We start from the raw sequence: 25,882 nt of genomic DNA on the forward strand, positions 1-25,882 counted from the left end.
TCGCAGGCAGGTAGTAATAATTTAAATCTGGAATCTTAACTGAAAGGATTGACAGTGTTTGATCAAGCAGACACAAAGTTGGAAGGGACTTCTCATCCCTTTTATAGTAGTGATCGGCCCTTCTTTCTAGCTAGATAAGTAAGAATCTCATGATCTTTCTTCACTGACCCCTCTCTCTCCACCTGTGCAACCATCCAATTCGGCTTCTTCGGGGCTTCGACGTCGTCGTATGATTTGTTTCATTTCCTGTCGGCTCGGGTCGATTGAGCTGATTATCTCTGTTTGAGGAGGGAGGTCGTACAGTTCGGCAGTCGTGCAGCTTCGGCATCGGATCAGTGCGGGGATGCCGGCAGTCCTGCTATGCAGTACATCTGCAGGTTTCAGGCGCCGATGGGGCTGCTATTTTATATACAGGAAATACGAAAGCAGATAAGGCAGGACGAGGGCATCCAGGCTCAAAGCCAACAAACACTTGATTAAGTTAACACCCCTGGAAATACCTACTGGAAATGGAAAGAAAATAAAATAAAGTTAAAGTAATCTCCGCAATCTTATCGGCACCCCACATCGGGCGGGGATCGGCAAGAAGGCTTCACGCCGTACGGAGGACTTCAGTACGTTAAGATTCAGCTAATTTATACGGAGTAAATTCCGATTCAAAGAATTTACCGAGTGAGAGGAATATATAAGCTATTATTAGACCTAAGGTTAGGTACCTGCCTAAGTACCTGCCAAGGAACATAGGAAGGTTCCTGATAAAGCAAGCGAGATGCCTAACTTGAGGTAGATTATTACCTAGGATTCAAATCTAATGTTTAGCGAAGTCGATACTATAAGTACTGGTGAGGATTTTTCGGCTGTTTATTAATAGGATAGAAGTGAGTATCAGTCTCGCCAGCCATACTATACTGGTCATATGGTTGCCAATTATACTAAGAAAGAAAAACATGAGGGGAAGATAGCAAGATATCATGCAAAGCACTCAACTAGTTAACTGTTCTGAAACAACAGGAATTCAAAGAATACCAGCCTCTTATCATTATTATTAATCATTAATTTACCACTCCTCTGTCTCATTTCTTGATATGATAAGCTGACTGCATTTCGGCAGTTTCGGCAGTTTCGGCATCTCTCTCCGCATCTGTTTTCATTTTTTACCCCCTCAGACTTTGAATTCGGCTTTTTCTCGGACGAGACGGACAAGATAATGGGATAGTGATAACAAATATCGCATTATACAGATCCCGGCTCAAGGGTCTGGGTCTGGTTAGCAAGCTACTGCAGAACCCGCGCGATGGCAATGACCTTCTCCTCCTCGAGCTTCCTCGCCATCTGTCGTACATGACCGGGTCGTGATTCGCGCTGATCCTGCGGTCGAGATCGCACGTCGGCGCCGTGATCTGGTTCCCTGCTGCATCGCGCTCCCCGGACGGGTAATCGGCCTGGGTCCGTCGGCCGGTCCTTATCGACGAAGCTCCACGGCACCGTGCGCGCTGGCAAGTCGAGCAGGTTGACCGTGCTGGTGTACGCCGGGTATCGCACACGGCTGTAGTCGCCGTGCTTTGGCGGATGGAAGGGTTGACAGAGGCAATGTAGGCGTCAATAGGAGGAATCTTGTTTCCGTCGGAGGCTGTCGACTCTGTCGTCTCGATGAGGACCCACAACTCAAGCAGAGTCAGCGGCGGCCGGTCGTACCGCGATATCATGTCCAGACCCGGTTCTTGGGACATGGCCGTTGTTCGGTAAATGTCGCCGTTTGCATCTGCTGAAAAGATCTGCAGCTGCAGACATACTCAAGTCAGATTCCTTCACTAAACGTGACTTGTAATTAATTGATAAATTGATAAACAACTCACCGCGATATCCAACGCCCGGACCTGGTCCATCGTCCAAGGAAAGACCTCGTGACCCGCAGCTTCTAGTTTGTCCTCCACGTCTTTCAGCGCCTGGCGGATCGGTGGCTGTGGGAGAATGACGCTGTCCCAGTGCATGATCCCGATCCGCAGTTTTCGTCCCCCGCTGACGATCTCTCGCGCTTCTAATTCTCGCCACGGGATGGGCAGACACTTGGGATCGACCAGCCAGGGCTGCGAATCGACCACCGTCTTGGCGAAGAGCTCGAGGGATGCGGGCGACAGAGTCATGCGGCCGACCATTGACGGGGATGATCTCTTGTCCCTCGCAGCTGTTTCGCATTCGATGGTAGGGGAATCGCCCGGTTGAGGGGCGCAGGCCCCAGAGTCCTTGGTAGGCAGAGGGGCTGGTTGCGTTAGTTAGGTTTGAACGTGGCGATAAGGAGACAATGTTATGTACTTACCTCCTGATCGACCCTCCAAGGTCAGTGCCAAGTCCCATCGGACTGCCGCGAAAGGCCAGCAGAGCCCCCTCGCCACCACTCGATCCGCCACAGGAAAAAGATCGATTGTAAGGATTGCTGGTTCTGGCTATGATGCTGGAGCCCTCCTGGTGAGTATGTCGTTGTTGATATACGATGATATATGTTGCCATCAATTTTCACCAAGAAAAAAAAAGGAAAGAAGACGAAGAAGAGAAGAAAGGGAGAAAAAAAAAAGGAAGAAGAAGTAGAGGTCCCATGAAAACCACTCTAGCTATTGGATATGTTCACCATCTGACAAGAGAAATTGTTTGCCTACTTATTCACGGTCTCCCCCACATGCATTCCATACTCAGATTGGTCTTCACAAACACATTGGCCCCTGCTTTACTCAGGATATCGACAAGGACACAATCCTACCTCCCAGGAAGGCAACAAATCCACATGTGGCCTTGGTGCCCATGACACGGCACTGATCCTTGACAGAGATGGGCAACCCATGCAACGGACCGACTGTCTTGCCCGTTTCGGCAAGATATCTGTCGAGAGCCTTCGCTCTCGCTCGGGCAGACGCGTAGCAGAACTCGAGGCAGCAGTTCAGCAATTTATGCGCGATGGCGACCTGATGAATGCGTCTAGGACCTCAGTGCAATCGCTTTTGGGCTATCGCTGTGATCAGATCTTCTGCCTTCAGCGAAGTAATTTCCTTCTCGAGCGGCGAGAGCAGTGCCAGCTCGTCGGGAACGTGCGTCACGCTCTGCTGTCTGTCTGCGAGAAATTCAGCTCTGGGTGGATGAATTGCGGTGGGATGTCGGCCGGGATTCGCGCCTGTTTGACGCGAGCACGCTCCTCCATGACTGTAGAGTATTGGCGGCCATTTTTCTTTCTCGTTGCTGTGCTGTTTCTGTTCTCTGCCCTTAATATGCGAGGATTGAAGGAAGAAGGAGTCATGAGCAGGCCCAAATGGTGAAAAACGAACACTTTCAGACAGAACTGCTCCAACTCGGACTATTTCCTGGAAACATAATCGTTATCAGCACCTCACAGCCGTACATTACCTTATCCACATAACTATTGTGAGGACACTAGCTTATCAACCAGGATGGCGGATATTTGCTGTGGCATGCTTATCAATCGTCGGTCCTTGACCCGACACAACGGGCGGGCCGATGGACAGGGACGACAAATCGATAAGATAACAAACACCTCTGAGAATCCTGGCAGAGGATCGTATCAGGCCGAGGAGAAACTAATTTGATAATTTAGCCGCGTTGACGAAAGGAAGAAAAAAAAAGATGGTTCAACAGACACAGACCTGATATATGTGCTCTGGGCACCATATTGCCGTCCATCCATCAGCACCATCTTGAAAGGATTGATTCATCATGCCTCCAACTATTGGTTCCGGGATCCCGTGGACTCTTCCCAGCCCTCGACGATATGTCTTCCGTCGTGCATCGCTAGTCGACCCCATTGAGGGAGTCGACCACCGCAACGTCACGTATTGACGTCCAACGGCCTCATTGAGAGCGTCATCTACGCACAGGACAAGGAAACGGATGGCTTTTTGGATAACAACAGCAACAACCGGAAGACAGTCGACCTACTCACTTTCTTCTCCAATAACATCATATTCTCTTGTGTCCTCCATTTGAACTCGAAACGGCCATCCACTCTCTCCACAATCCTTTTCGCATCGCTGTATGTCGATGATCGCATCCGCTGCAGGAATGATCTCTCGAATCGGCCCAAAACTAGCACCACTATCTCATGCCCTGCGTCAGACATTCTGAGTAATCAAGGGAAGAAAGACTCAAAAGAACTCACCTCCCCATAGTTCTCCGCTCATATTCTCTCGGGTATGGTCATACTCTTCAACATTCTTTTCGTCCGACGTGCCTTTCTCGAAGTTCTCGTAGCGCATCTGATAACCACTCTGCCGTCGTGCTGGGCGGCCACAAACCAGTCAACTGGAAGACATTGTGATGTCGTAAGTTGATGAAGTCGCGCCGTCGGTTGTCTATACGAGAGTTTGTTTGGTCGTCACTGGGGCGGAACAATCGGTCTTCGAGAAACTATATGAAGCAGATTAGAAAGAAGTCACCAAGATACAAGGGAAGCAAGAATGATAGCCTAGGGGATGAATGTACATACCAGCGTCTGGTCAAGTCACGTGGAGCATTGCATCGAAATCAAAGACAAACAAAACAACACGTGCCATATATCTCACTCAAAGCTTGACCCTAACAACAAAAACTGGGCCTGTGGCCTAGTCGTCGTGACTAGGCTAGGCTTGAGCGTGTCTCGCCTACTAGGCAGGCTCCAGTTCGATCCCCCTCCTCATCGTCAGCAGCAATTAATTTCTGCTGACATCTGATGAGGCCGGGGATCCATAGTAAAACCCCTGTCCTCCAAACAGGCGGAGGGGTTTTCGTAGCATCCTCGCTTCTCGAAAGGGAATGCCGAGGGTGTGAGCTTTTTTATATCGTTCAGAACGCTGTTTTTTTTTTCTCTCTCTCTCTCTCTATCGAGAGTAGACAACGACAACGGCGCAATCCTGAGGGCTCTAATCCAGGTTAGCAGCCTTCTTTCAATTACCTACGTCTCGAGCTCCGTGCCATGCGCTTCACTGGCTATCTGAGGTAGAATATCTTTCAATCGACGTTGTAAGAATGTTTGGCTTGACACTGTCCCTGAAACCTCCCCTCTGTTACAATGGTACATTTGCCCACAAGACAAGTGAGCCACACGACGACGACTACAGCAGGACCAAGACAAGGGTAGAAAAATACCACACATCAACATTACAGAGATCCATATGGTCGTGAAATAGCTGAGGTACTGTACATAATTCATTCTGGTATCTGCTCTGCTCCTTTATAACCCTAATCCCAGTTTTTCACCCTGCCACTAGATAGGTGTGCGGCCTCAACTATGTAGTCAGCCAGGGCGAGTCTTCCAATTCGATGAAGCTTTCCACACAATAATAATATTTGTCTGTCTCTTAGGTACCTATTTAACGCTCAAAACTGGTGCAGCGCTAAAATCTTACTCGTGGAACTTCAACCCTAACACCAACGACATGACAGTCAAATCCACCACCGAGATTTCTGCTAACCCTTCACCAGAAGCTCCTCCGTCGCTTACACATCCAGCATCTTACCCTTTAAACTCCTCCAGCTGCTCCTTCCTCGCCCCCGACAACCGATCAACCAATTCCTGATGCTCTCCGACACACACCATTACTGTTCGTCAATTCGGACAGAACCGCCACCAACATCCCGTTGTCCTCGTCTGCCCCGTGCCCGAATCGCAGGTACGTACGATCGCGCTGGTAATTTTGTCGGCCATGTTGTATATATATAAGGGCTTTGCAAAAGATAATATGCGTGGTATGGGACGTAGAATATGGAATGGTGGGAATGAATGGTAAGAAGCAAGCAGAGCAGGAGAGATCTGATCTGGCGATCATGCTTCTATAGTCAAGTCAGATTCGATCAATAATCGAATAGATAAAGAGAGATAGACACTATTCAATCTAGGAAGCTGTAGTCTGTGAGCCGAGTTTGGCTATGGGGCCCCTTCCGTGTAAGATTTTAGTCGCAATAATAGTTCGAACCATTATACACATACACATACACCTTATATGTGTCCATTTACAGTGTCGATGAATCGATCTAGCTATAATGAATAAACCATCTTCCGAATTTCCAAGACATGGCGGAAGTCCAAAAACACGCCGTTAAGTCGTCTTATTTCCATATAAAATAAAGCGGAAGGTATGCATGTTCCTCTTATCTGTTTACTAGCAGCGAAAGAAGAGTACCTAGGTAGGTACTTCTGCCTGAGAGGTTGCAGTTAATTTTTTTTCTTATTTCTGATTTGGATTCTTGTTACCTGTGCATGTATACACATTGGTTCTGCTGCACCTCGTGTTCGCTCAATCAACCCTTCTTATCGGCATCTCCTCGGGTAGGTACTTACTACATACACACCCTCCCACCCGCTAGAAGTTAACCTTCAACGTCTCGACCCCTTGACGATATCATTCGTCGCAGGGAGTAGGTATGTATATCCTTCGGTGTCGTATCCATGGATCTCCGTGAGACTCTACACAACAGGTAGAGGCCGCGTCTCTGATCCATGAATAGGTGTGATAGGAGCCAAATTAGGTAACCTTGCCAAGGATAGGTAGGAATCGTTGTCGTGTGAGATTTTAACATCGACAAATTAGGTAGGTGCCTACCTAAGTCGTACCTACCTAATTAAGTAACTGGCCAAACTTTCGTATGGTATCTGCTGCTTGTGGTCGCTATTATTTCATTTTCATTCCATTCCTATCTATTTTTCTCCTTTCCCTTGCCCTTGGATTTGATTTCTTGATTCTTTATTCTTGTTCATTTTGTATTTCTATTTATTCTTCTAGAGAGAGAGATTGTTGAAAACCCCTCTGGAATTTTTGAGAAAGTTAAACAAATAAAGTAAAAGATGACTAGTCCAGTCCAGCCAGTCAGTCCCACTGATCTCATGTCACTAGTGGACCGTAGACTCTGGACTGTTGTCTGTGTAGATAGGTATTAAAAATAATAGGTAAACAAGGTAGGTAGGTACCGTCGTGCCCTGCCATAAAATAGACATATAGACGGATAGACGAAGGGATAAACAGATGAAAAATGACACTCGCACAGGCATATACAGTCAGTGATCATCGTGGTGGATCCAGTCGCAGGTCAAAAAAAAAAAACGCATGCAGATGCAGCAACAGCAGCGGCAGAAGAGGGAAAAAAAGCAGTGTAAATATGTAAGTTGAAACAGTCTAAAAGTGAAAATGAAAGAGAGAGAAACTGACTGAGAGAAACTAGACTAGGCTTCCTGCGCCCATCGTCGTTCTCTCAGTGGCATCTCCTCGCCTGCTCGCGCCCGGCTGCCGTCTACTTCGCGGCGCCAGGCCCAGTATTCGCCCAGCCGGACTTCGGCGTAGGATGCGTAGTCGAAGTCGATCTGTGAGATGGTCGCTTGGATTAGTGCCCAGACGCCCCTGTAGGTAGACATGTAAGTAAGCAACCATTCAAGTAAACGGGTATGATATGACATCCAAGCTGGGAGCATACCAGTAAAATCCCGGAATCCCCCGGAACCGATCGACATCGTGGAACAGCTTCTCGACGATCTCCTCTTCTGACGACGATTTCCCACCGATCCCGCCATGGCGATTGTAACTTCTGACGTACTCCGTCAAGAACTTCCGTCGCACCGACCGCGTCGGCATCATGTTGTAGTCGCAGTTGAAGCCACCCCACTCGGCGAAGTGGTTAGCGATGTCGAAGGCGGCCGGCGACGGCGTCGCGTACTCGTAGTCGATGAAATGCACTTCTTCGGTGCCGTCGTTGTCGCTGTCATCCGACTCGGACTTGGCAGCTCGTGGTAGGACGATCACGTTCGCGCTGAGCAGGTCGCAGTGGGCGAAGACCAGCTGTTGACGGCGTTAGCACATCTGTCTCTCCCTTTCCAAATGACTGCTGACATACTCCTCCCTCTCCGATGCCTGACCCGTCATCCAGCTCCGCTACAATCCGCTCCAGCTCCTTCTGCAGGATTCGTCTCCGGGCACGCTGCTCTTCCGTCGTCACGGGCAGCGCCAGGATCCATTTCTGCAGCACTGTCCACAGGTTGGGACCGGGTTGCCTTGGCTGAATGGGAGTGATATCGTCTGCGTGGACTGGACCCGTCTTGTTCGAATCTAGCAGTTCCAGACGACTTGTTACTGGTTGCGATTCAGTTGGAGCCGACGTCGACGAGATGGGAAGCACGGCATGCCACTGTCCTAGCCGTCTTGCAACCCCTCGCCAGACCGCCGGCTGGACCAAATCCGTCGGCGAGGTGACATGTCCCCGGATGAATCGATACAGCAGACCGTTCTTGAACCGGGCCAGTAGGGGAGGTGCGAGGCCGCGCTGGGCGAGAAGGGCATGGGATCTGGTTTCTCCTAGAGATTTATAACAAAGTCTACTCAGCAACACGGGCAACAGGCAACAGGCGCACATGGGCAAGGAAGGACGACAGGCTATGGCATACTTTCACGGTCGATCAGGATCTCTGTGTGGTTACCATACGCACGCATCAGCACGGCCTCGCTGTCGATCTGCTCCTCGGTCAGGCCGGGCTTGCGGTTGATGATTTTCAGCAGCTACGAGGTCATTAGTTTGATATCATTCAGGCCATACAGTCGTCTATAGCTTGACACACAGTGTTTGTGATCCCGTCTGTGAAGCGCACGAACTCGATCTGGTTGCCTGGTCCCTCCCAGTGAGGGTTGAGGGACAGGACCAGCCTCAACGCGGAGGCCTGCGAGTCGGCATGGTTGTAAGACAGGGGAATGTATCTGAGGGAGCCGGACATGGTGTGGAGAGCTGGAGGAGAGCTCGGTGGGAGATCTCGGAGGTGGAATCGAGGTTCCTGCAGTTGGCTGTTGTTAGCATGCTTGCCAGGAGTACATTGACAGAGGTTGTCGACAGCTTCGTTCGCAGTAAAGGGATGAGGACACAGACCTGGAAAGCAGCTCACATCAACAGTCGGCGTGTGGAGGCAGTCTGGAGAGAAGGGACTGAGCCAGACGAGAGCACGAACCGGCAATTGAAGCTGTCAGTGGACCAGGTGGAGGGATTGGGGATGTGGTCTCGTGCCCAGCAGTCCCTAAGGGGTAACGGATTGGGAGGGCAACCTTGGGCTGGGTGTCGCGGCCCACCAACCTTGTGGCTAGTGCTGTTTCCCCTCACTGCACCTGAACCAGCTTTAGTACTGGAAACACCAGTCGACCAGCAAATACGATGGAGTTACCCCACGAAAATGCCGTTCGCCAGTCGTCACTGTACCGTACACTTGTAATTGTCCATCAACCAGTTACATCCATGCTTGTTGCTTGCTGTCTCCTTGCGCCATACATTGTCCGACCGACAGCCGTTGCATGTGATTCGCCACTAGGCCGCAACCAACGTGTCACTGAGAACATCAGGCCAAGCAAGCATAAGCACCAACTTGCAGATCAGTACGAGTCCTGAAGGAGACGATTGATGGCACTCTAGAAATCGATTAATTGGTTTGGATATATTTTGGGTTTACCTAGTCCATGCTGTTGTCGTGTTAAATGTACTGTACCTATGGTCCCTTGCAGCCTGAGGCATTCAAAGTCAAAAGTAGATCACGTGCCAGTAAATCATGTGCCATCTCAGCCCTAGCCCTGTATCGGTAACTCAATATGGTAAGTTGTTCCTTCCTCCTTGGGAAAGTTCCGACTAGTCCCAAACCATCCTAGCACCCCCCGCCCAGCCGACCAACACATAAAATCCCTCCATCCCACAACTTCCGTCTTTCTTTTCTTTTTCCTTTTCTTCCCCATCATCAGTAGCGGTTTACATTGACCTTGATGTAAATCAACACCGGGGCTCCGCTAACAACAGCGGCTCGCTGAGGGTTATTCTTTTTTGTATCGCTAAATGGATTTCCTTCCGTTCCCAGCTTCGGAGAGCAAAATGCGTCTTCTTTTCTCCCCACCACATTTATGGCTGGGCTAGGGCCGGCGGTTTTTTGCTGGCTCCCATGCGCCTTTAGCTATGGAGGAGGCGTGAAATTTCAACTTTTTCCTTTTTTTTTCCTCCTGCACATTGATGTGTTTGCTCGTTTTGCTGGTTTCACTGGGTCCAGCTTTCTACCTGGTTGGATGGAGGGTGACGTGTATAACCCTTCTCCAGGATGAATGGCAGAGACAGTAGCAGAATACAGATTAGATAGTGCTGGAATCAAGATGTATTCAATTTTAGGACTGTTTCGTGTCTCAACTCTATGGTTGTAACTAGTCTCGATATAACTACACCCCCCTCCCCCAAAATTTTTCACACTGGATTTCTCGCCCTGGGTATGACCGTATGATATTCCGAAAACAAGCAAAACGAAAAGAACCCCGTTCCTCGTAGCCTCATATTCGTTCTATCGTCAGGCTACACTCGTCCAGCCCGTCCAACCTGAATCCGCTCTCCCGTCCATTTATCGTCACTCCGCAACACCGGCCAGGTCGTGCCGTCCGCCTTGACCAGCTTCAGCTCCAGCTTCGAGCCCAGCACGAAGTACTGCGACTGCTCCGGGTCGATCGGCGCATACAGGTTGTACGTCTTGACGAACCGCTTGTTGTCCGTTGTCGGGAGATTGAACTCGATCGTCTTCGCCGTGAACGTGACCTTGGCCTTTTCCTTGTCGATCTTCTTCAGGTAGAGGGAGGCATTGATGGTGGTCGCGGTTTGGTAGAAATCGTTTCTATAAAAGTCACCGTTAGATTCCATGTTCGTCCATAAATGGTGGAAGCCGTCGAAGACAGATACAGATTGGAACTGCAGGCCAGACTTCACTTACCTCACATCTTCCAACATCTCTTCTCCCGCCTTCTTCCCCTTGCCCACAAACAGATGTCTCGTCTTCTCCTTGCATCCAGGAATCTTCATAAACTCGTCAAACTCCAGCACCCGTCTCTTGCAGCAGGACCATCCTTTGCTGCCCTCGTGGAAGATGGGCTGGCCCGGGTGGTGCTGGCACTTCTCCTCGTCTCGCGAGATGCTGGGATCATACGTAGCTTTGCATCCTCGTCGTCGGCAGGTCGCACCCGCAGGAATCTCGAGTGAAGGGTCGTCAGAGTCCGGTTCTTCTGGCGGCGCGGTAGCCGGCGTGGGAGTCGGCGCGTTGGCGTGAAGAGGGGCAACCGCGGGGGCGGCGGAAGGCTGTGGTGCGCTGGAGGCAATTGGAGTTACTTTGGGCGCCGGCGGTTCCTCTGTGACAGTCTCTGGCACAGCGGCCGTCGCATCAACCTTGTTGGTTTCTTCTTTGGGCGTGTCGTCAACAGTCGAGTGCTTCCCCTTGGTGCAGGGCGGGATCTTCAGAAATTCGTCAAAGGTGAGGACGCGAGGCTTGCAGCATTTCCAGCCTATAAAGTAAACAGATTAGATTCGTGAATTTCCTGAAGCTACAATCATATCGCCCAGTCTGCAGGAGACATCCTACCCTTCTGCCCCTCGTGGAAGACTGGCGGTCCGGGGTGATAGATGCACTCCTCCTCCGGATCGGTGAAGATCTTGCCACAGCCCTTGTGAACGCACTTGCTCGCCATCGCGGTGGTTTCCAGGGAAAAAAAATTAAACAGGATGAAAGAGTCGCGTAACAGGCACGAGAACAGAGGCAACAAGGCAGCTCTCACGCCAAAAGATGGAAATTTATAGAAGGCGACCTTGCTCTGACCTCCGGAGCTTCCCCTCGGTTTGGCCGCAATGGAAACCGCCCAATCGGGTTAGTGCATGGAACTCGAAGGTTCCATCAGCGAAGCATCCCCAAAGACCTTCAGGGATAAACACGTTGGCTCAGCTGCTACACCACCCCTGAACCAGCTGAATGCACTGATTTATTCACTTCTTGCTAGTGCCAGTTACTCCAATCAAGCCGGAGAGATGATTAAGCGAGATTAAGTGAGACAATTTACTCGACAGATTCACCACAGCCTCCACACGTCAATACGCGAATACTTCTCGTTTCGTATCAATGTTCTTTACGAGAGCCCTGCTTGGGCAAAACACTGCCCGGCTGACTTTGTTCACGCGCGCCCACTGCGGGCTCTGCGACACTGCCAAGCTCACCGTATCGAAGCTGCGTCAGCGCCGGAACTTTGACTACACGGAGATTGACATTATGGCTCCGGAGAACAAGGAGTGGAAAGATGTTTACGAGTTCGATGTCCCTGTTCTCCACGTGCAGACGGTGCGACAGGCGGAGGGAGTGTCGGAACCGCGGAAACTGTTCCATAGGTTTACAGAGCAGGAGGTGGAGAAACTGGTGGATGAAGCGGAATCATAACTGTTTTTTCTCAGATGACAATTTTTGTATTGGTCTGTAACATATTCCAGCTATATTATATACCAGGTATCATTCGAATTGACTGCTTTGCTAGTACGTAGGCACAGCAGCTCCGCTCTTCCCCCCTTTGGCAGTTTCCAACGCGTTGGAGAGGAAAGTTGGAAGGGCGACAGCATCAGCGACGACGGAGATCTGCAGTGCAATCAACGTATTAGCAATAATCTCCATAGATCAACTCGCAAGAGAAAACAACGGCAACTAACCATGTGGAAGCCTTGTTCGGCGTATTTCCGGGCAGCTTCTCCGCCCACACAGTAGATTCCTGCCCTCTTGCCATTGTCGACGGCCGCCTTGCGGATGCGCTCGATGGCAGCATTCAGGTCCTCGTGGAATTCGCCCTGCACAGGCCGGCCGATGTTGTTCCCTAGATCCCAGGGTCCAACGAACAGAACGTCGATTCCTGGAACCTTGGCAATCTCCTCGACCTGTAGCAATATGTCAATAGCCGTTCCCGCAAGCGCTTTTCTTGTGTGTATGTTCACTACTTACATTCTCCAGCGCCTCCTTGGTCTCGATCTGCACAATCGTCAGGAGAGAGTCATTGGCCGTCTGGAGATATTCGAACTGCGAAACACCGCCCGTCGGGCCCATCGCGAAGGGGCTTCCAAAGCCTCTCCGTCCCTGAGGCGGGAATTTCGCAGATTCGACCAATCTCCTCGCGTCGTCAGCGGTGTACAGGAGAGGGACGACGATGCCGTGTGCGCCAGTGTCGAGAGCACCTATCTAGTCGTCAGACTTGAAGAATATGATGATGCTTCCTGCGATTAAGCAGAGACATACGCTTGACCATCCAGGCCTCATTGGCCGCGATTCGGACAATGGGACTGACGCCCTCTGCCGCAATGGCCGCTACGGCCTCGTGCATCTGCCAGTCTTGTAGCCATTAGCACAGCAACTCTTCTCCTGTCGTTTCCTTTCTTTCTTCTCGTAGTGATAGGCAGCCTACCGGCGATGTTTCCATGCTCCGTATCCACGCAGATCCAGTCATATCCGCTGCGCGCCATGAATCGGGCGTGGTTGGCGCCCGGCAGCATCTGCCAGGCCCCGAATGAGACGCCGCTGTCGGTGCGCAGCGCTCTTAGAAGTCGGTTTGCGGCTTGCATCGCGATGCTTTCTTTGTTCTATTTGCCTGCAAGAGTATGTATTATTTCTTAGTCAAGACGAGGCCGACACGGTGTATGTTTGTGCTGTACTTGAATCAAATCAAATCGATCGAGAGAAATCAGCTGCAGCACACCAGTGAAATTGTTGAAAACTAAGATCTCGCAGGATCCCCGTCATGATTATTATTACCTGCTCTTTCTGCTTCTCCTTCCCCTCTCGCGCTGAGATATCCCGACTGCGGGGTGCGTTGGTGGGACCGATGGCCCAGATCATCGGCGGGTTATCCGAGGGGTGCATACTCCTGTACAATCCATGTAAATTGAACGGCGCAAAGACGTTCTTTTCAAAGATAATTAGACCAATACAATATGCCATTAATTCCATCTCTTGCTGCGATCGGATATTATCGGCGTAATTATCATATCTCTTGGGCTACCGTCATCGTTCGTTGCGCACAACAGATTACCTAACTGGGCGATTCTCCTCCTCGGACTGACTCCGATAGTTTGGCTGTCCAATCACGTCTCTAATTGTATACATCTACACATCTTTTTTATCCTACTGCACACGGGTATGCCCAAGAAAAGGTCCTTCCTCAGGCATCCATGGATCTCCATCTTCTTTCGCAGTCCTGCAGCTTGCCGTATTTTTTCCTCTCCCAATACCCTCTGCGACCATACGCAGCATTCCCTGAGATTTGCCGTGTCACTGAGACAGTCTCTGAGCAAGTGAACAATTCTATCTAGTGTTCACTGCTTTCTTGACTGTCTTGATTCTGAGCATGTCTCAAATGAAACCCATAGGAGGCCGATAGAGGATTGTGCTTTGTTGAGGTGTTCTACATGAAAATAATGATCTGGGAATAGTCTGTTATGACACACCGCCTTCTACTCTGGGTATTTTCTGCCATTTCACTGGCAGTTTCCAATATTAGCAAGACAGAGAGTTCTTTGAACACCAACACTACTACCATAGATGTATCTCAACGCACATTGCAACAGCAACACGCCTCTGTCCAGACTATTGAATCGTCTCACCCTCTGTAGGCTGATCGTCCACCCCCTACCCCCAATTTGGTCACGTGATTCACAACGTGACAGGGAATAAGGGAATCGTAGCATGTAAGTATGGGAATATCCTCATTCGTAGGTCTCAGGACAAGCATAAATAGAGCCCATTCCCCCTTCAAACTGGTCGTAAGTCTTCAAAATCTTTCTTCTCCACGTCCCATCCCAGTTAAAAAAAAGATCTTCAACCAGGTTGGACGTCAGGTATATCATATATTATATATATGTTATATAGATAAATACACGATATACCACGACGTATTGGAGCTTCTTCCAGCTTCTTTGCTTCTTTTCTTCATTCTTTGCCTCATCTCTCGCCATCTTCTATGGCCAGGCGGGAGCTGAGACGGGTCTGCCAACTTCTGCATCTCTTATCCCACATCCCACGGGACAGTCTCAACAAAGGGTGCAGACAATGCGGCGCTGACAGGCTTTACACCGGGCCCCACGGCGACGGACCAACAGCCATTGAGTGTATCATATATATATTTTATATATATAATGATACAACGTGGCTCGATTCTTTTCTGCATCTCGTTCATCCTGGTAGGGTTGTGCTGAGGGCAGTATAAAGAAAAATTGGGATGCTCTTTCTCAGACACTCCTCGGTCCCAAGTCCAAGTGATCAAGCCCTATCTCCAAACTCTGTGTTGAAGCAGCTTCTCCAACAAAACCGATCTGATCCCCCGGCCATAGACGAGCGTTCCGAAGACGACCCGGATATTTCCCCTCAGAATCCAGCTCTAAGTAGGGAAGCACGAGATCCGGCATTGCATAATGCCAATTACTCCTCGACCCCTCCACGCACGCCAAATATACCAACAGAGTCATCAGCACAGGCTGGCAGGGATAACGAGATGGATGTTGACCAAAACAGTTCCCATATTGGTCTTCGATTGGAGTAATAATTCCCAGCTTAGCTTTGCTTCTTTCACGCTTCATGCTAATGTTAGATAGGCATTACTTGGTCCAGAGATTCGCATCATGTCTTCCATCTCATCATCACCATCATGGATGGTGGCAGTCAAGCTGCAGGTAGTATGTATGCATCGTCCCTGTTCTTTCTTTGTTGGCATGTCTCACTCTAACGTTAGAGAGGCGTTACTTACCTTTGTTGTCTGGATATCCCACGAACAGCATCGGGTTGTTGCATGCAGTGAGTGCACTCAGTCTCCATGGTCTGGCTTCTGGCTTCATACTCATGCGGGATAGACTTCTGATGCGTGGCATATCAGTTAGCCCTGGTGGTCCATATCACATGACATCACAAACCATTCTTCGATCAGGCTGCATCAAAAGCTTTGGCATCTCCTAATCAGGTATATCGGGTATGTTGCCACCCTCCTTTTCTTTTTTCCTTCATGAAGGCGTTGCTTTCACGTTACTGATGCATTATTCTCTCTGTTGTCTAGAACCTGACCGATGGGCATAAACCAGCCCCCCAATTGTCAGACATGCATCTCATCGAGATGTTTGTTTGGGTTCCCATCACTGGGCCGGCAGGTCTCCCGTTACTTCAGGAACATCCTGCATCCTGCGTCCTGCATCCTCGCGTCCTCTCATCCTTTTTCTCATCCTCCATTCTCTCATATTCAGTCCTCGTCGAAGGAAATACACCTGCCATACGAACAATCAGGGCTGGCAACACCGTCTACCTCGATCGACCTCGTGGTCGCCGCGCTCCATGTCAGGCATGAAGCCCTCGCGAGATAATCCCTTCCTCTCTCTGTCTCCGACAGCTGTTGAGAGCCATCGTCAGATGAGCGGCAATTCCCGCACGACATGTCGGATTCGGTGCCGAAGTTCGATTGCCACTGCTTTCTTTCAGCGACATGGACGGGCGCGTTGCAGACGCGTGGAAGGAACTCAAGCATGATCGTGACGGAATACACGGGTCCCCGGGATATGTCTGCTGCTCATACTCTGCAGATCCCCCATGTTGTTCGGGGAAGAAGGGAACGTGATGCCGTCTTGTTTGTGTACACAAGAAAAGGTCAAGGAGGATTAGGTACATTCTTCATATTTCCCTCCTCATCACGAAGAAGAGCCCATCTACCGCTCCTGGCTTCGTGGCTTGCCTGCCACCTTACTTGGGAGGACCAGGATGACATACTATTATCTCTCCTTGATCCAAACAGGCAACCAGATGTACGGTTCGGCAGCTCTATCCACTCTGCCTGTCTCTCAAGTTGATACAGCCGACGGCGTCAGAATCGGCATCCTCGTGACGCGAGCGGGTTGCCAGCCACGTGCACAGAGTCTCTCCCCTTCGCAGTGTGCATCTCAGGCGGCACAGGCCATCAATGCAACTGGATGACTACTCATCTCCTATCTTCAGGCGTGTGAGCATCTGTGTCTGGACCACAAGTCGCCGAATTCTGCCCACTCAACACCTCTGGCGTCGATAGATCAACCCTCAAGCCGTGGCAGGTTACGAAAGTACATTACGACGGCAACTACCGGAAATTAGGCGGCATCTTGCCGTCAACATCGCCATACCTCCCTTGCCATTTTGCTGTCTGGACAACGATCCGTCACTGAAAATGTCCACGACAGCGAGTCATCCTGTTGCTACTCTTTGAGTACTGACTGCTCACTTCTATTCTACTCTTTCTTCACTGCAACTGGCTGCAGTCAAGCGAATTGGATGTATTGGACTTTACTCTCTCTTATCTCCACTGACGTCTGTACACCGCCAGTGTCATTGTGGGTATTCAGTATCCTAACTGCAACACACTCATCACGTCAACGACGTCGAAAGAGCTGGACCTACAGAAGAGCATCAACACGGGCAGCTAAGTTGTCTCCAGACGACCTGTCTCTCTAATCAACTCAGAACTCATCGAAATTACAAAGCCTCGAAGACAGTTTGTTCTGAACCGGCAGCGTCTGCATCATCGAGGAGATGGCGCGCTTCAATATCAGCGGCCGTCCGACGAAATGTCCTCAAGCTTGCCCCGCGGGATACATCTCACCGGAACCTTCCGACATCTCGAAAGAGGTCTGTCTCTTCCACACGTCCAGCTCATTCGCTGTCTGGAACATCTGGGGAGATCCTCTCATCATACTTCAGCTTCCTTCCTGCAGGACTAGTATCCATTCAGTATATTATATATTATATATATATGATACGACATGGTTACAAGCTTCTTTAGCATCCACGCCATCGTCAACATCATTATGGTTGATGGTGGTCAAGCTGTGCTGAAGAAGGAGGAAGCGCGGGCGTGATACTCTTCCATTATTTGCTTTCAATGACGCCACTCTCTCGGGTCTGATATCAAACACCAGCTACGATGTCCCTGTTCTCGTGCGGATGGATCATGTCTGAGGATGAGGAGTACATCAGCGTTGTCCAACAAACTATATATGAGACAGCAAACGTTCTGCAACTCATCTAGTTGTCGCAGAGAGTCCAACCAAGTGTGACTTGTCGAAAGCGCCATCGTTCCAGCAAGCCGCTTCATGCCCGAGAGCCCCTTAATTCCTGACATCCTTGTCGACTTCAAGTTTGAGATGGCTCATTCTGCCTATTTGATGACCCAGATGTCATAGGTGTTCGATTGACAAAGGAGGGAAGGATGACGACAGAATCGCGAATGCAATCTTCGTCCTCGACAACCTATACGAATATTCGGATACTCTTTCAATGCAAAATGGCGGCCCACCGAAACGCCAACAGATGATGTTGTGGACGCGGGATTTCGACAAAAGTTAGAGCCGACAATGGGTTCAGACGTCCAAGCAGAAGGGAGCGACGTCATCTTCGGAGGCGTCTTGTTCCTGTTGAATTCTCCGTCCATTAAGCCCTTACATCCTTTTCATGGCTAGAGCAACTTCATTCATTGGCCTCAACACTATCAACGAAGACGAAAAAAAGATGATTGTGCCTCTGGAATGTCGTCATCTCATCTGATGTGGCAGACGATTCAGTTCCCATCTCCAGGACCTGTCGAATTGGGATCGTCTAAAGTCATTCATTCATTTTCCAAGTGTCCACACTTTCTCCTCGGCTCTCTGATCCTGGTCATCGAGTCTCAATACTGGGATAGCCTGACACTAATTTCTCTGAATAGAGAAAGAGCATCGGCAGGAACCGGCTCTATTGTTGTCAGCCACTGGTTCCCGGCACTCAACACGCACAGGATTCATTCAGACAATCTTTCGTCGTCTAGAGCTCGTCGACCATTATGAAGACATGTACTATTCGGTCGGTCACCAAGCAAGATGCAGATGGCTTTGTCTCAGCCCACGACAGTCGACTTTCTTTCTCGTGTTGTTTCGAGTCAGGCACCATGCAGATGGAGCGTGGGCTGGTGGTAACCAGGCCGACAAGCGTCAAGCTTATGAACATCTCAGCGTCAAATCGGCGAATGACTGATTGGAATATAATCACTGTTGGAACTCAAAGCGGCATTCGATCGTCATTCCCCACACGCACAGTCTGCGCTCAGTTAGTTTTCACCGATATCTGGCGACACAAGGCCAAAACGTACCTGATCTATCTCTATATTCTTGCGGCTCGGATCTCTTGGCTTCTTTTCTACCCTTGGTCCCCTTTGAAGACGAACAGGATGCTGGCTTGCATGGCTTCTGTGGCGTCTGATAAGATACCAAGCATCCGCCCTTACAGGTGTCTTCTACCTCGACAATCGGCATTTTCCGGCGAAGAGTCAACATTCAAGAAAGAATTGCCGACTATAATGTAAGACGTCTGCCGCATATACCTGCTGCTAGGAAGGATGCTCTCACTAGCACCCAGGGAAATCTGTATTCTGCGGAGGTCGAGGACAGAATTCAGTTTTATGAATCGCATTCAAGAGCGAATAATCTGTCTGCGCCTTTCGTATATCTCGGCTTGCGACTTCTCCATGACCTCGGGCAATATGCAACTTCCCTCTTCCATTGAAGGAAGCAAGAGATAAGGAGCATTGGCTAGATACATGTCTTTGCGGAGGTCTCCCACATACACTGAGCCCTGACTTATGGAGATCCGTTTTTGCTTTTATATTGAATTTTTCATATGGTGGAGAGAGCGTCACCACACCCAGGTAAGAACAACTTCTCTGATAATAAGGTTGCTTTTGACCAAACGCTGATGACTAGCTGCAGTAGTTGTTGTCGAAGTACAACTCGTGAATCCGAACTGACTCTATGTGGAGGCAGCGCATCAAACACAGGTAAGAGTGATATTTCTAACAACAAATTATTTCGACTTTACTGCTGAACAAAGCTGATGACATATTACAATCAGGTGTACAATGGATACGATCATGAGAAATTATACCAAGCCTGTCGTCTGGCGAGATGGGGACTGAGAACTTTCCGAAGCTTGAAACTTATCGGGCTCGTCTGAGATCCAGTGCAGAACATATACCGACCACCATACGTGAAACTCTGTGACGCTGGGTCTACAGCCACTGCACGAGGCGAACTACGGCCGGCAGACTTTGCCAAGCAGGGTAATTTGGGGCTCACGCGTGCCACAAGGTCCAATGAACTGTCTTCCGATAGTACAAACGTATGGGCATATGTCTGCTGTGGTGATACATCGCGTATTCTCGCTATTCGCTTTTGCAACATCAGAAGAGTCCATCTACGATGAATGTCGATGAATTCACCTTCGATTCCCACCCTGTGCCGATGTTCGCCATACCGTGACAGGGGCTAGTCTGGATTGGCGACCTCACTTCGGAATCAACTCGGCTTGTGGATGCCCTGACCTGGTATTCTTCTGAAGGCCAACGCGACAGCTGGTGCAGCTTTCCGCGTACCAACTGGGTAAAGATTCCCCAGACTCATCCAGCCTTGTGTGTCGTTCTCAGTAAGTAAGGATCCAATATCGCAGGAGGCTTGGATTAACCGCGCGTATAGGACGCAATTTTTCGTATATCGATACCAGGAACAGCAACCTATTCCGACCGTGGTTACGCCCGAAAGCATAACCCAGCACCGAAACGACTTCTAGAATATGTTGATGAGTGAGCTTTGTTCGGGATGAATGCTAGAAGCACGAAATGCCACATGACAAACCGCCAACCCTCTCACTATGAGTACGTTTTTTGACGCGATCCCTGCGGAGATCTATCGCGTCCAAATTTGATTGACGTTTCCCGGCACACCTAACCTTCCACCGTGCCTTGCATCACCACAATATCCTGTCTCCAGAGGATCTCAAATGACGATCTCATTCCCTGGAGATGTTGTCTGTCTCACGACCAGTCCATGGACTGGCGGATCACATCTCAAGCGACTAGCTACATTTCTTGCGTGAAGATAAGCCATCACATGATAAGTGGTCTGGTTGTGCGTTTTTTGGTCCCGAACTACGCGTCAAGGATGTTATATGGGCACAAGCAATGCAACTGGGATTCGATCAACCGGTCTCTGGGCTTATTTCTCGTTGCAGCAGAACTAGACAGGATTCTGGCACCGTCGCAATACCAGCAACAGGGTGTATGAGGCCGACTCAGCATCAGTCAAACATGGTGATCGGTATCTACCGCACCATTTTTGCGTGTTGTCAAGGACCTGCTTCAACAACTCTGCCCGGAAAAGGACCTTCATATTCAAGGACTTTTGGGCTTCACGGAATTGCTCAAGATACAATTACCAGTCTCTTTGCATAATAGTGATATTCTTTGGCAACCGAATGATTTCTCTTACTAAGAAGAACTAGGGCCCCATTCATGTGGCAATTCACGCCAGATGCGTTACTGTACGCCCAGATGACACACATCATGTCCTTGATATCATCAAATATGCCCTTTATTTCTTAAAAGTCTTACGACCCCCGTCCCGAAGACTCCAGCTCAGATATCCCTCTCAGTGATACATGATCTCATCAACTTCCAACTCAGTCGGTGGATCTCAGTGACATTCGACGAGATCAAACAACTCCTGATGGGCGATATCCAAAGATAAGGATGTGATGATGTTCCCTGAGGAGTAAATCATCAGATGTCACTTATCAATATGGTCTCTACAATGAGTACCATCTCGCATCACGATGTCTTGGATATCTCAGGGAAATTTGGAACATCTTCCACATCTTGCTTTCGAGCTCCATGCCGATAAACGAAGTGCGTTATCACGCGTGGCTGGAGTTATCGAAATCGAAGTTGAGGAAGGACCGAAGGGTTCACTCTCCTGTCAATACATCTCCACTTCTTCCTCATCCGTCATGATCGGTTCGTCACCCACTACCATTCTCTAGTCGGTCCATTGTGTCCTTGTCGCAATGTGTTATCTTGATCATCTAATGACTACCATTTCCGTGTCGAATACGCCAATAGGAATAACTAGACATTACCTCTAGCGCACGTATCTACCAGCCTGTTGGAAGGACATGGAGCACCATGCGGACACCCGCAGAAGAACCAGGCGAGGAACCTAGCCACATCGTGGCTGTTCAGCATACGCCACTTTTGAACGTCGTATATACCCATGGATATATGACAGACTGTATCCAGTTCGTCTGTTTTCAGAAAAGTCTCACTGATTACACAGAGTATGTGAAAGGACGTCGCAAAACAGGGCCTCGCGGAGATGTAGATGAGGAGGATTACAATAAATACGATTGGCCCTACGCAGTTCATATATTATCGAGCACCGAAAACGTCGTCATCTTCGATATCGGTTGGTCATTAGCCTCACAAACCTCCTGGTACAACAAAACATTTTTTTTAAGAATGCCTCCACAGGATAGGTCATCGGTCTTCGTCCATGAGATGGCCCGTCCGTAGCCAGTATAAGTTTTTTAAAATGCTTTTTCCTCAACGGGACCTACATTACTTCGATTGTGGCGAGCTTCCGGTTTCAAAGGACTCTTCGCGTTCTTTCCTACTATTGGAGAAAAAGACTACTACAGAAAGGATCTCTTGTGAGAATGGGCGTTGTCGGTCTTAATAATATTTACCTCATCTGGACGACCCAATGACAAGACTGACAATCCGGATGACCTTTCACGGGGACGCTGAGAGATCTACCGGAGAAAACGGGAAAGCCCCGACTCGATATAACCGTCGACTGCATTGCTCACAGACGCAAACAGCCGTGTCTCAAAATCAAAGCAAATCATCCGCGGCGCTCGACTGCTCGTCTGCGTCAGCTGCCTGGTTTGACCATGAGTCTTCCATTGGCGATGAAATGCTCTTGGTTCGAGATCTTTACGGAACCAATGCAATAGACGGACTCACTGCGATTACAAGAAACCGCGACGACGTCTTCAAGGTAGATACAGATGGTTATACGTCAAGGAGCTTATCCAAGTGACGTTCGCCTGTCAAGCAGTTGGTATTGAATCTCTCCTGAAGCCTTCAAACCATGCACCGGGGCACAAAACCAACAGGGCCTCCAGCCAGCGTTGGCAGCGCACGTCCTTGTTACCATCTCTTCCGATATACGATGCTTGACAAAGTAAGTACTAATATATCCCTTACTGCTTTATATTTCAGTTCTAACAAAACTTAGTTATACAGTATTGGCCTAGACAAGTGTTTTCAAATACAGTGACACTATCTTTGACAAGCATTGTTAGTCCGCCTACTCAGGCAACTCGAAGCGAATCCTTTCCTAGATACAAAGAGGATCAACAGCAAAATGGTTAGAATGCTTTTCTATCCCACACAGGTGGACTTCCTCTTGGTTGCCTAGGTGGGAAGAGCTTGGAGAGCCCTGCCCAGAGTGGGGAAAGAAGCACTGATTGAGCGGATGATGTATTCGAAACGTCGCCCGAACTTTCTGAATCGCCTCAGTGATTCAGCCTGCCATGAAATCCGTGAGAATGTCTCGAACAATCTGGCCTTTTTGCCCCCAAAATGGTATGTCCACCATTTAAAACGAAGTTCGACATACTGCCGGACCGGAAAATAAGAGGTTCTTAAAATTGAATCGTTTTTGATTGAGATCCTAGGTGACATATGATATTCAACTCAACTAATGCAGGCTCTATGATTGGGACGCTGTCTACAACCCGGAACCATCATGTTTTAAAAAGTCCGAGATGCACCCGCCAATGTTGACAAGGCGATCTCCAGCTGAACAAGTAGGACAGCCGGAGAGACCACGTGGCGGACCGTCTTCAAGGACTGGATTTCAACCATGTCCTCCAGGACTATTTATGCATGGGACGCGTAATGGAGAGATCAAGGCTTTGCTAGCCTCGCAACATGAAGGAAAGTTTGGATAGGGCCACGACACGTATGATTACCCTAAACTCTCTGAAGACCTGTCTGGATCTGGAAGCTAATATGTTTTCTTCCAGCGCACGCAGTTGGCGAGGCGGCTGAGGACGTGTCCCTTCGCGGCATATCCCTCACTGTGGAGGATGGTTTCTCCACCTGATGACATATATGTGTCTTTCAGATCCATTCTCGGCTCCGGGTTGAATTAGATCAGCGCACAAAACGCACTGAGGGACACGATGGGAGAGAGCTACCCCATCTTGTTTTGGGACTTGGGGCACCTAACATGGTGAGAAAAAACAATATATATTGTTGACGCCGGCCACGATTCTCAAGGTCATTGGTGAGGCAAGAGAAACCTAGCAAGCACGGCGACCACAGGAAGCCTACATTTTGGTGTGAGGGAACTGACCGAAATCAGGAATTCAGTTCACCGCGCACCTCGACCTCCTGATATCGTTTGCTTCCACATTCGAGAAGCCGCGTCCATCTATGAAAACGGAGTTGAAAATGAGTTCGAAGTCAAATCATTCTGAGAGGTCCCACGCAGGTGCAGCCCATTGCTAGCCTGGAGGTGTCGGGGCATGACATAGAGGTCAAGGTCGATGCATCTCAGTCTAACGTGGAGATCATGATACTTCCGGCCTCTCCCGGATGATCATTAACCGCGAGAGGCTTTGCAAAGATTACCGGCCGTGAATATCCACGATAGCGGATTGCAGGCAGCGCAATCGTGCTCCGGATGTATACTCCGGCACTCTATACCATGACGCATGTCGATATGGCTACAGATAAGGAGACTCTCAACTGTGGGAACGATCATGAACCGATCAGTCTATCCTTACTCCCCCGAGCTTCGCGCTATGGAGAAGTACGGCAACAGCCTCCAGAGCTCAGTTGTTTTCCATCCACTGGGGGGAACTTCAAGCACGCGGAACGGCAATATCAGGTCTCGAAAAATTTGGTAATATTGTCCTTGAATGTACAAAAGGTTAGAGGAAATATTATTTCCGACATATTTCCAATCAGCCTCGAAATTCAATGATCCGAATCACCCTTCGCAGATCTTGGTTGTCACATATGCTACCTGTTCGACCGGACTGAATATGCATATTGCATGTTCTGCCATTGTCATGGTTGAGCCAGCCACTTCAGTAAATCTTGTTCTCCAGGTTATCGCACTGGTCCATCGGTTGGGTAAATGTCGGCGCCAGCGCATTTGGATCCTCGTTACCGCAAACACCTTTGATCTATTGGTCGAATTCAACCAAGCCAGGAAAATGCTTGGTCAAATCATCGGCATGGGATATCAGGCATTCTCAGACCTCGACTTAAGTCGAGGGAAGGAGGAAGACATGTCAGATGATAATTCTGATGCTGAACAGTCTGACAATGCGGATCAACTGGAGAAACGGGTGGATGAATTCCTACGAGCCATGTTGGGCCAGCCATCCTCTCGCCTGGAATGGGACGATATTCATAACATCGGTCTTACGGACTCCGAGCTGAAACAGATGCAACGTCTTACAACACAGATCCCCAATCAGGTGCCTATCGCAAAGAACAAGGAGACCCTGGCTATAGGTACGGCCAAAAAGCAATTGGAGACATTCTGACGTTACTGAGTGATCACCGAACACATCTAAGCCTGATAAACTCTACTGGTATATACAATAGTTCTGAAAGGATTGGCCTACCGATAAGACAGGTGGGTTCACCAGGCGCTCCAGTTCCTATTCATGTCTGCTCCTCCTCAGAACGATTCGTTGCTGGAGTCCAACTTCTAGACTTGGATTGAAGAGTCCAAGTACCCATCGGGCCACGGACGCAAGCTCAGTAACCCTACAGAATGGCTGTCACCGTGAACGAGATGTATGCCATATTATATAACTTTTACCAACAGCTCATTTCATCCGTCTGCAGTGAAGAATTGTATGAGGTCTGTTGAAAAACTGAAATCCAGGAGGGTGCCACATGCTACTTCTATGTGAGGTACGTGTGGGACTTTCTGTTCGTTATTTCACGCTAATTTAATGAACAGCCTGAGGTTGAATTTGAGGAATGGACATGCCCCGGAACCGATTGTCCCTATATCCACGGCATAATTCGGACCCGCAAACACACTGCACAGAAACGCATCCGCAACGAAATTACCATTTGGCTGGCCTTATTATTATTATTATTATTATTAATCAAGTTTAACGTCCATACCGAGCCTTTCGGCTATGACAGACCCCGAATCA

At 49.2% G+C, this 25,882-nt stretch overlaps 9 protein-coding genes across 9 annotated transcripts; 3 read left to right on the plus strand and 6 right to left on the minus strand.

Moving 5' to 3' along the window:
* Positions 1 to 1,665: 1,665 nt before the first annotated feature.
* On the minus strand, positions 1,666 to 2,355 carry VTN77DRAFT_9136 (uncharacterized protein; the record flags this gene model as incomplete). Its single annotated transcript, XM_069425711.1, has 3 exons — positions 1,666 to 1,781; positions 1,857 to 2,260; positions 2,318 to 2,355. The coding sequence occupies 3 exons, from the start codon at positions 2,353 to 2,355 to the stop codon at positions 1,666 to 1,668; spliced, it is 558 nt and encodes a 185-aa protein (XP_069274176.1).
* Positions 2,356 to 2,834: 479 nt separating this feature from the next.
* On the plus strand, positions 2,835 to 3,305 carry VTN77DRAFT_9137 (uncharacterized protein; the record flags this gene model as incomplete). The annotated part of the gene is made up of 1 exon (XM_069425712.1): positions 2,835 to 3,305. The coding sequence occupies one exon, from the start codon at positions 2,835 to 2,837 to the stop codon at positions 3,303 to 3,305; it is 471 nt and encodes a 156-aa protein (XP_069274177.1).
* A 123-nt stretch (positions 3,306 to 3,428) lies between these two features.
* VTN77DRAFT_9138 (uncharacterized protein) lies at positions 3,429 to 3,809 on the minus strand (the record flags this gene model as incomplete). The annotated part of the gene is made up of 2 exons (XM_069425713.1): positions 3,429 to 3,584; positions 3,651 to 3,809. The coding sequence occupies 2 exons, from the start codon at positions 3,807 to 3,809 to the stop codon at positions 3,429 to 3,431; spliced, it is 315 nt and encodes a 104-aa protein (XP_069274178.1).
* A 62-nt stretch (positions 3,810 to 3,871) lies between these two features.
* VTN77DRAFT_9139 (uncharacterized protein) lies at positions 3,872 to 4,259 on the minus strand (the record flags this gene model as incomplete). The annotated part of the gene is made up of 2 exons (XM_069425714.1): positions 3,872 to 4,098; positions 4,163 to 4,259. The coding sequence occupies 2 exons, from the start codon at positions 4,257 to 4,259 to the stop codon at positions 3,872 to 3,874; spliced, it is 324 nt and encodes a 107-aa protein (XP_069274179.1).
* A 2,939-nt stretch (positions 4,260 to 7,198) lies between these two features.
* Positions 7,199 to 8,734, minus strand: VTN77DRAFT_9140 (uncharacterized protein; the record flags this gene model as incomplete). Its single annotated transcript, XM_069425716.1, has 5 exons — positions 7,199 to 7,373; positions 7,447 to 7,808; positions 7,864 to 8,321; positions 8,411 to 8,522; positions 8,582 to 8,734. The coding sequence occupies 5 exons, from the start codon at positions 8,732 to 8,734 to the stop codon at positions 7,199 to 7,201; spliced, it is 1,260 nt and encodes a 419-aa protein (XP_069274180.1).
* Positions 8,735 to 10,329: 1,595 nt separating this feature from the next.
* Positions 10,330 to 11,486, minus strand: VTN77DRAFT_9141 (uncharacterized protein; the record flags this gene model as incomplete). The annotated part of the gene is made up of 3 exons (XM_069425717.1): positions 10,330 to 10,642; positions 10,739 to 11,303; positions 11,381 to 11,486. The coding sequence occupies 3 exons, from the start codon at positions 11,484 to 11,486 to the stop codon at positions 10,330 to 10,332; spliced, it is 984 nt and encodes a 327-aa protein (XP_069274181.1).
* An 827-nt stretch (positions 11,487 to 12,313) lies between these two features.
* VTN77DRAFT_9142 (uncharacterized protein) lies at positions 12,314 to 13,386 on the minus strand (the record flags this gene model as incomplete). Its single annotated transcript, XM_069425718.1, has 5 exons — positions 12,314 to 12,415; positions 12,487 to 12,708; positions 12,773 to 13,002; positions 13,064 to 13,156; positions 13,230 to 13,386. The coding sequence occupies 5 exons, from the start codon at positions 13,384 to 13,386 to the stop codon at positions 12,314 to 12,316; spliced, it is 804 nt and encodes a 267-aa protein (XP_069274182.1).
* Positions 13,387 to 15,315: 1,929 nt separating this feature from the next.
* On the plus strand, positions 15,316 to 15,693 carry VTN77DRAFT_9143 (uncharacterized protein; the record flags this gene model as incomplete). The annotated part of the gene is made up of 4 exons (XM_069425719.1): positions 15,316 to 15,355; positions 15,412 to 15,496; positions 15,553 to 15,610; positions 15,667 to 15,693. The coding sequence occupies 4 exons, from the start codon at positions 15,316 to 15,318 to the stop codon at positions 15,691 to 15,693; spliced, it is 210 nt and encodes a 69-aa protein (XP_069274183.1).
* Positions 15,694 to 24,619: 8,926 nt separating this feature from the next.
* VTN77DRAFT_9144 (uncharacterized protein) lies at positions 24,620 to 25,255 on the plus strand (the record flags this gene model as incomplete). The annotated part of the gene is made up of 1 exon (XM_069425720.1): positions 24,620 to 25,255. One exon carries the CDS (start codon positions 24,620 to 24,622, stop codon positions 25,253 to 25,255), a length of 636 nt encoding a protein of 211 aa, XP_069274184.1.
* Positions 25,256 to 25,882: the final 627 nt, after the last annotated feature.

This window comes from Rasamsonia byssochlamydoides (assembly GCF_041956645.1).
Source record: "Rasamsonia byssochlamydoides strain NRRL 3658 unplaced genomic scaffold VTN77scaffold_82, whole genome shotgun sequence".
Taxonomy (NCBI): Eukaryota; Fungi; Ascomycota; class Eurotiomycetes; order Eurotiales; family Trichocomaceae; genus Rasamsonia; species Rasamsonia byssochlamydoides.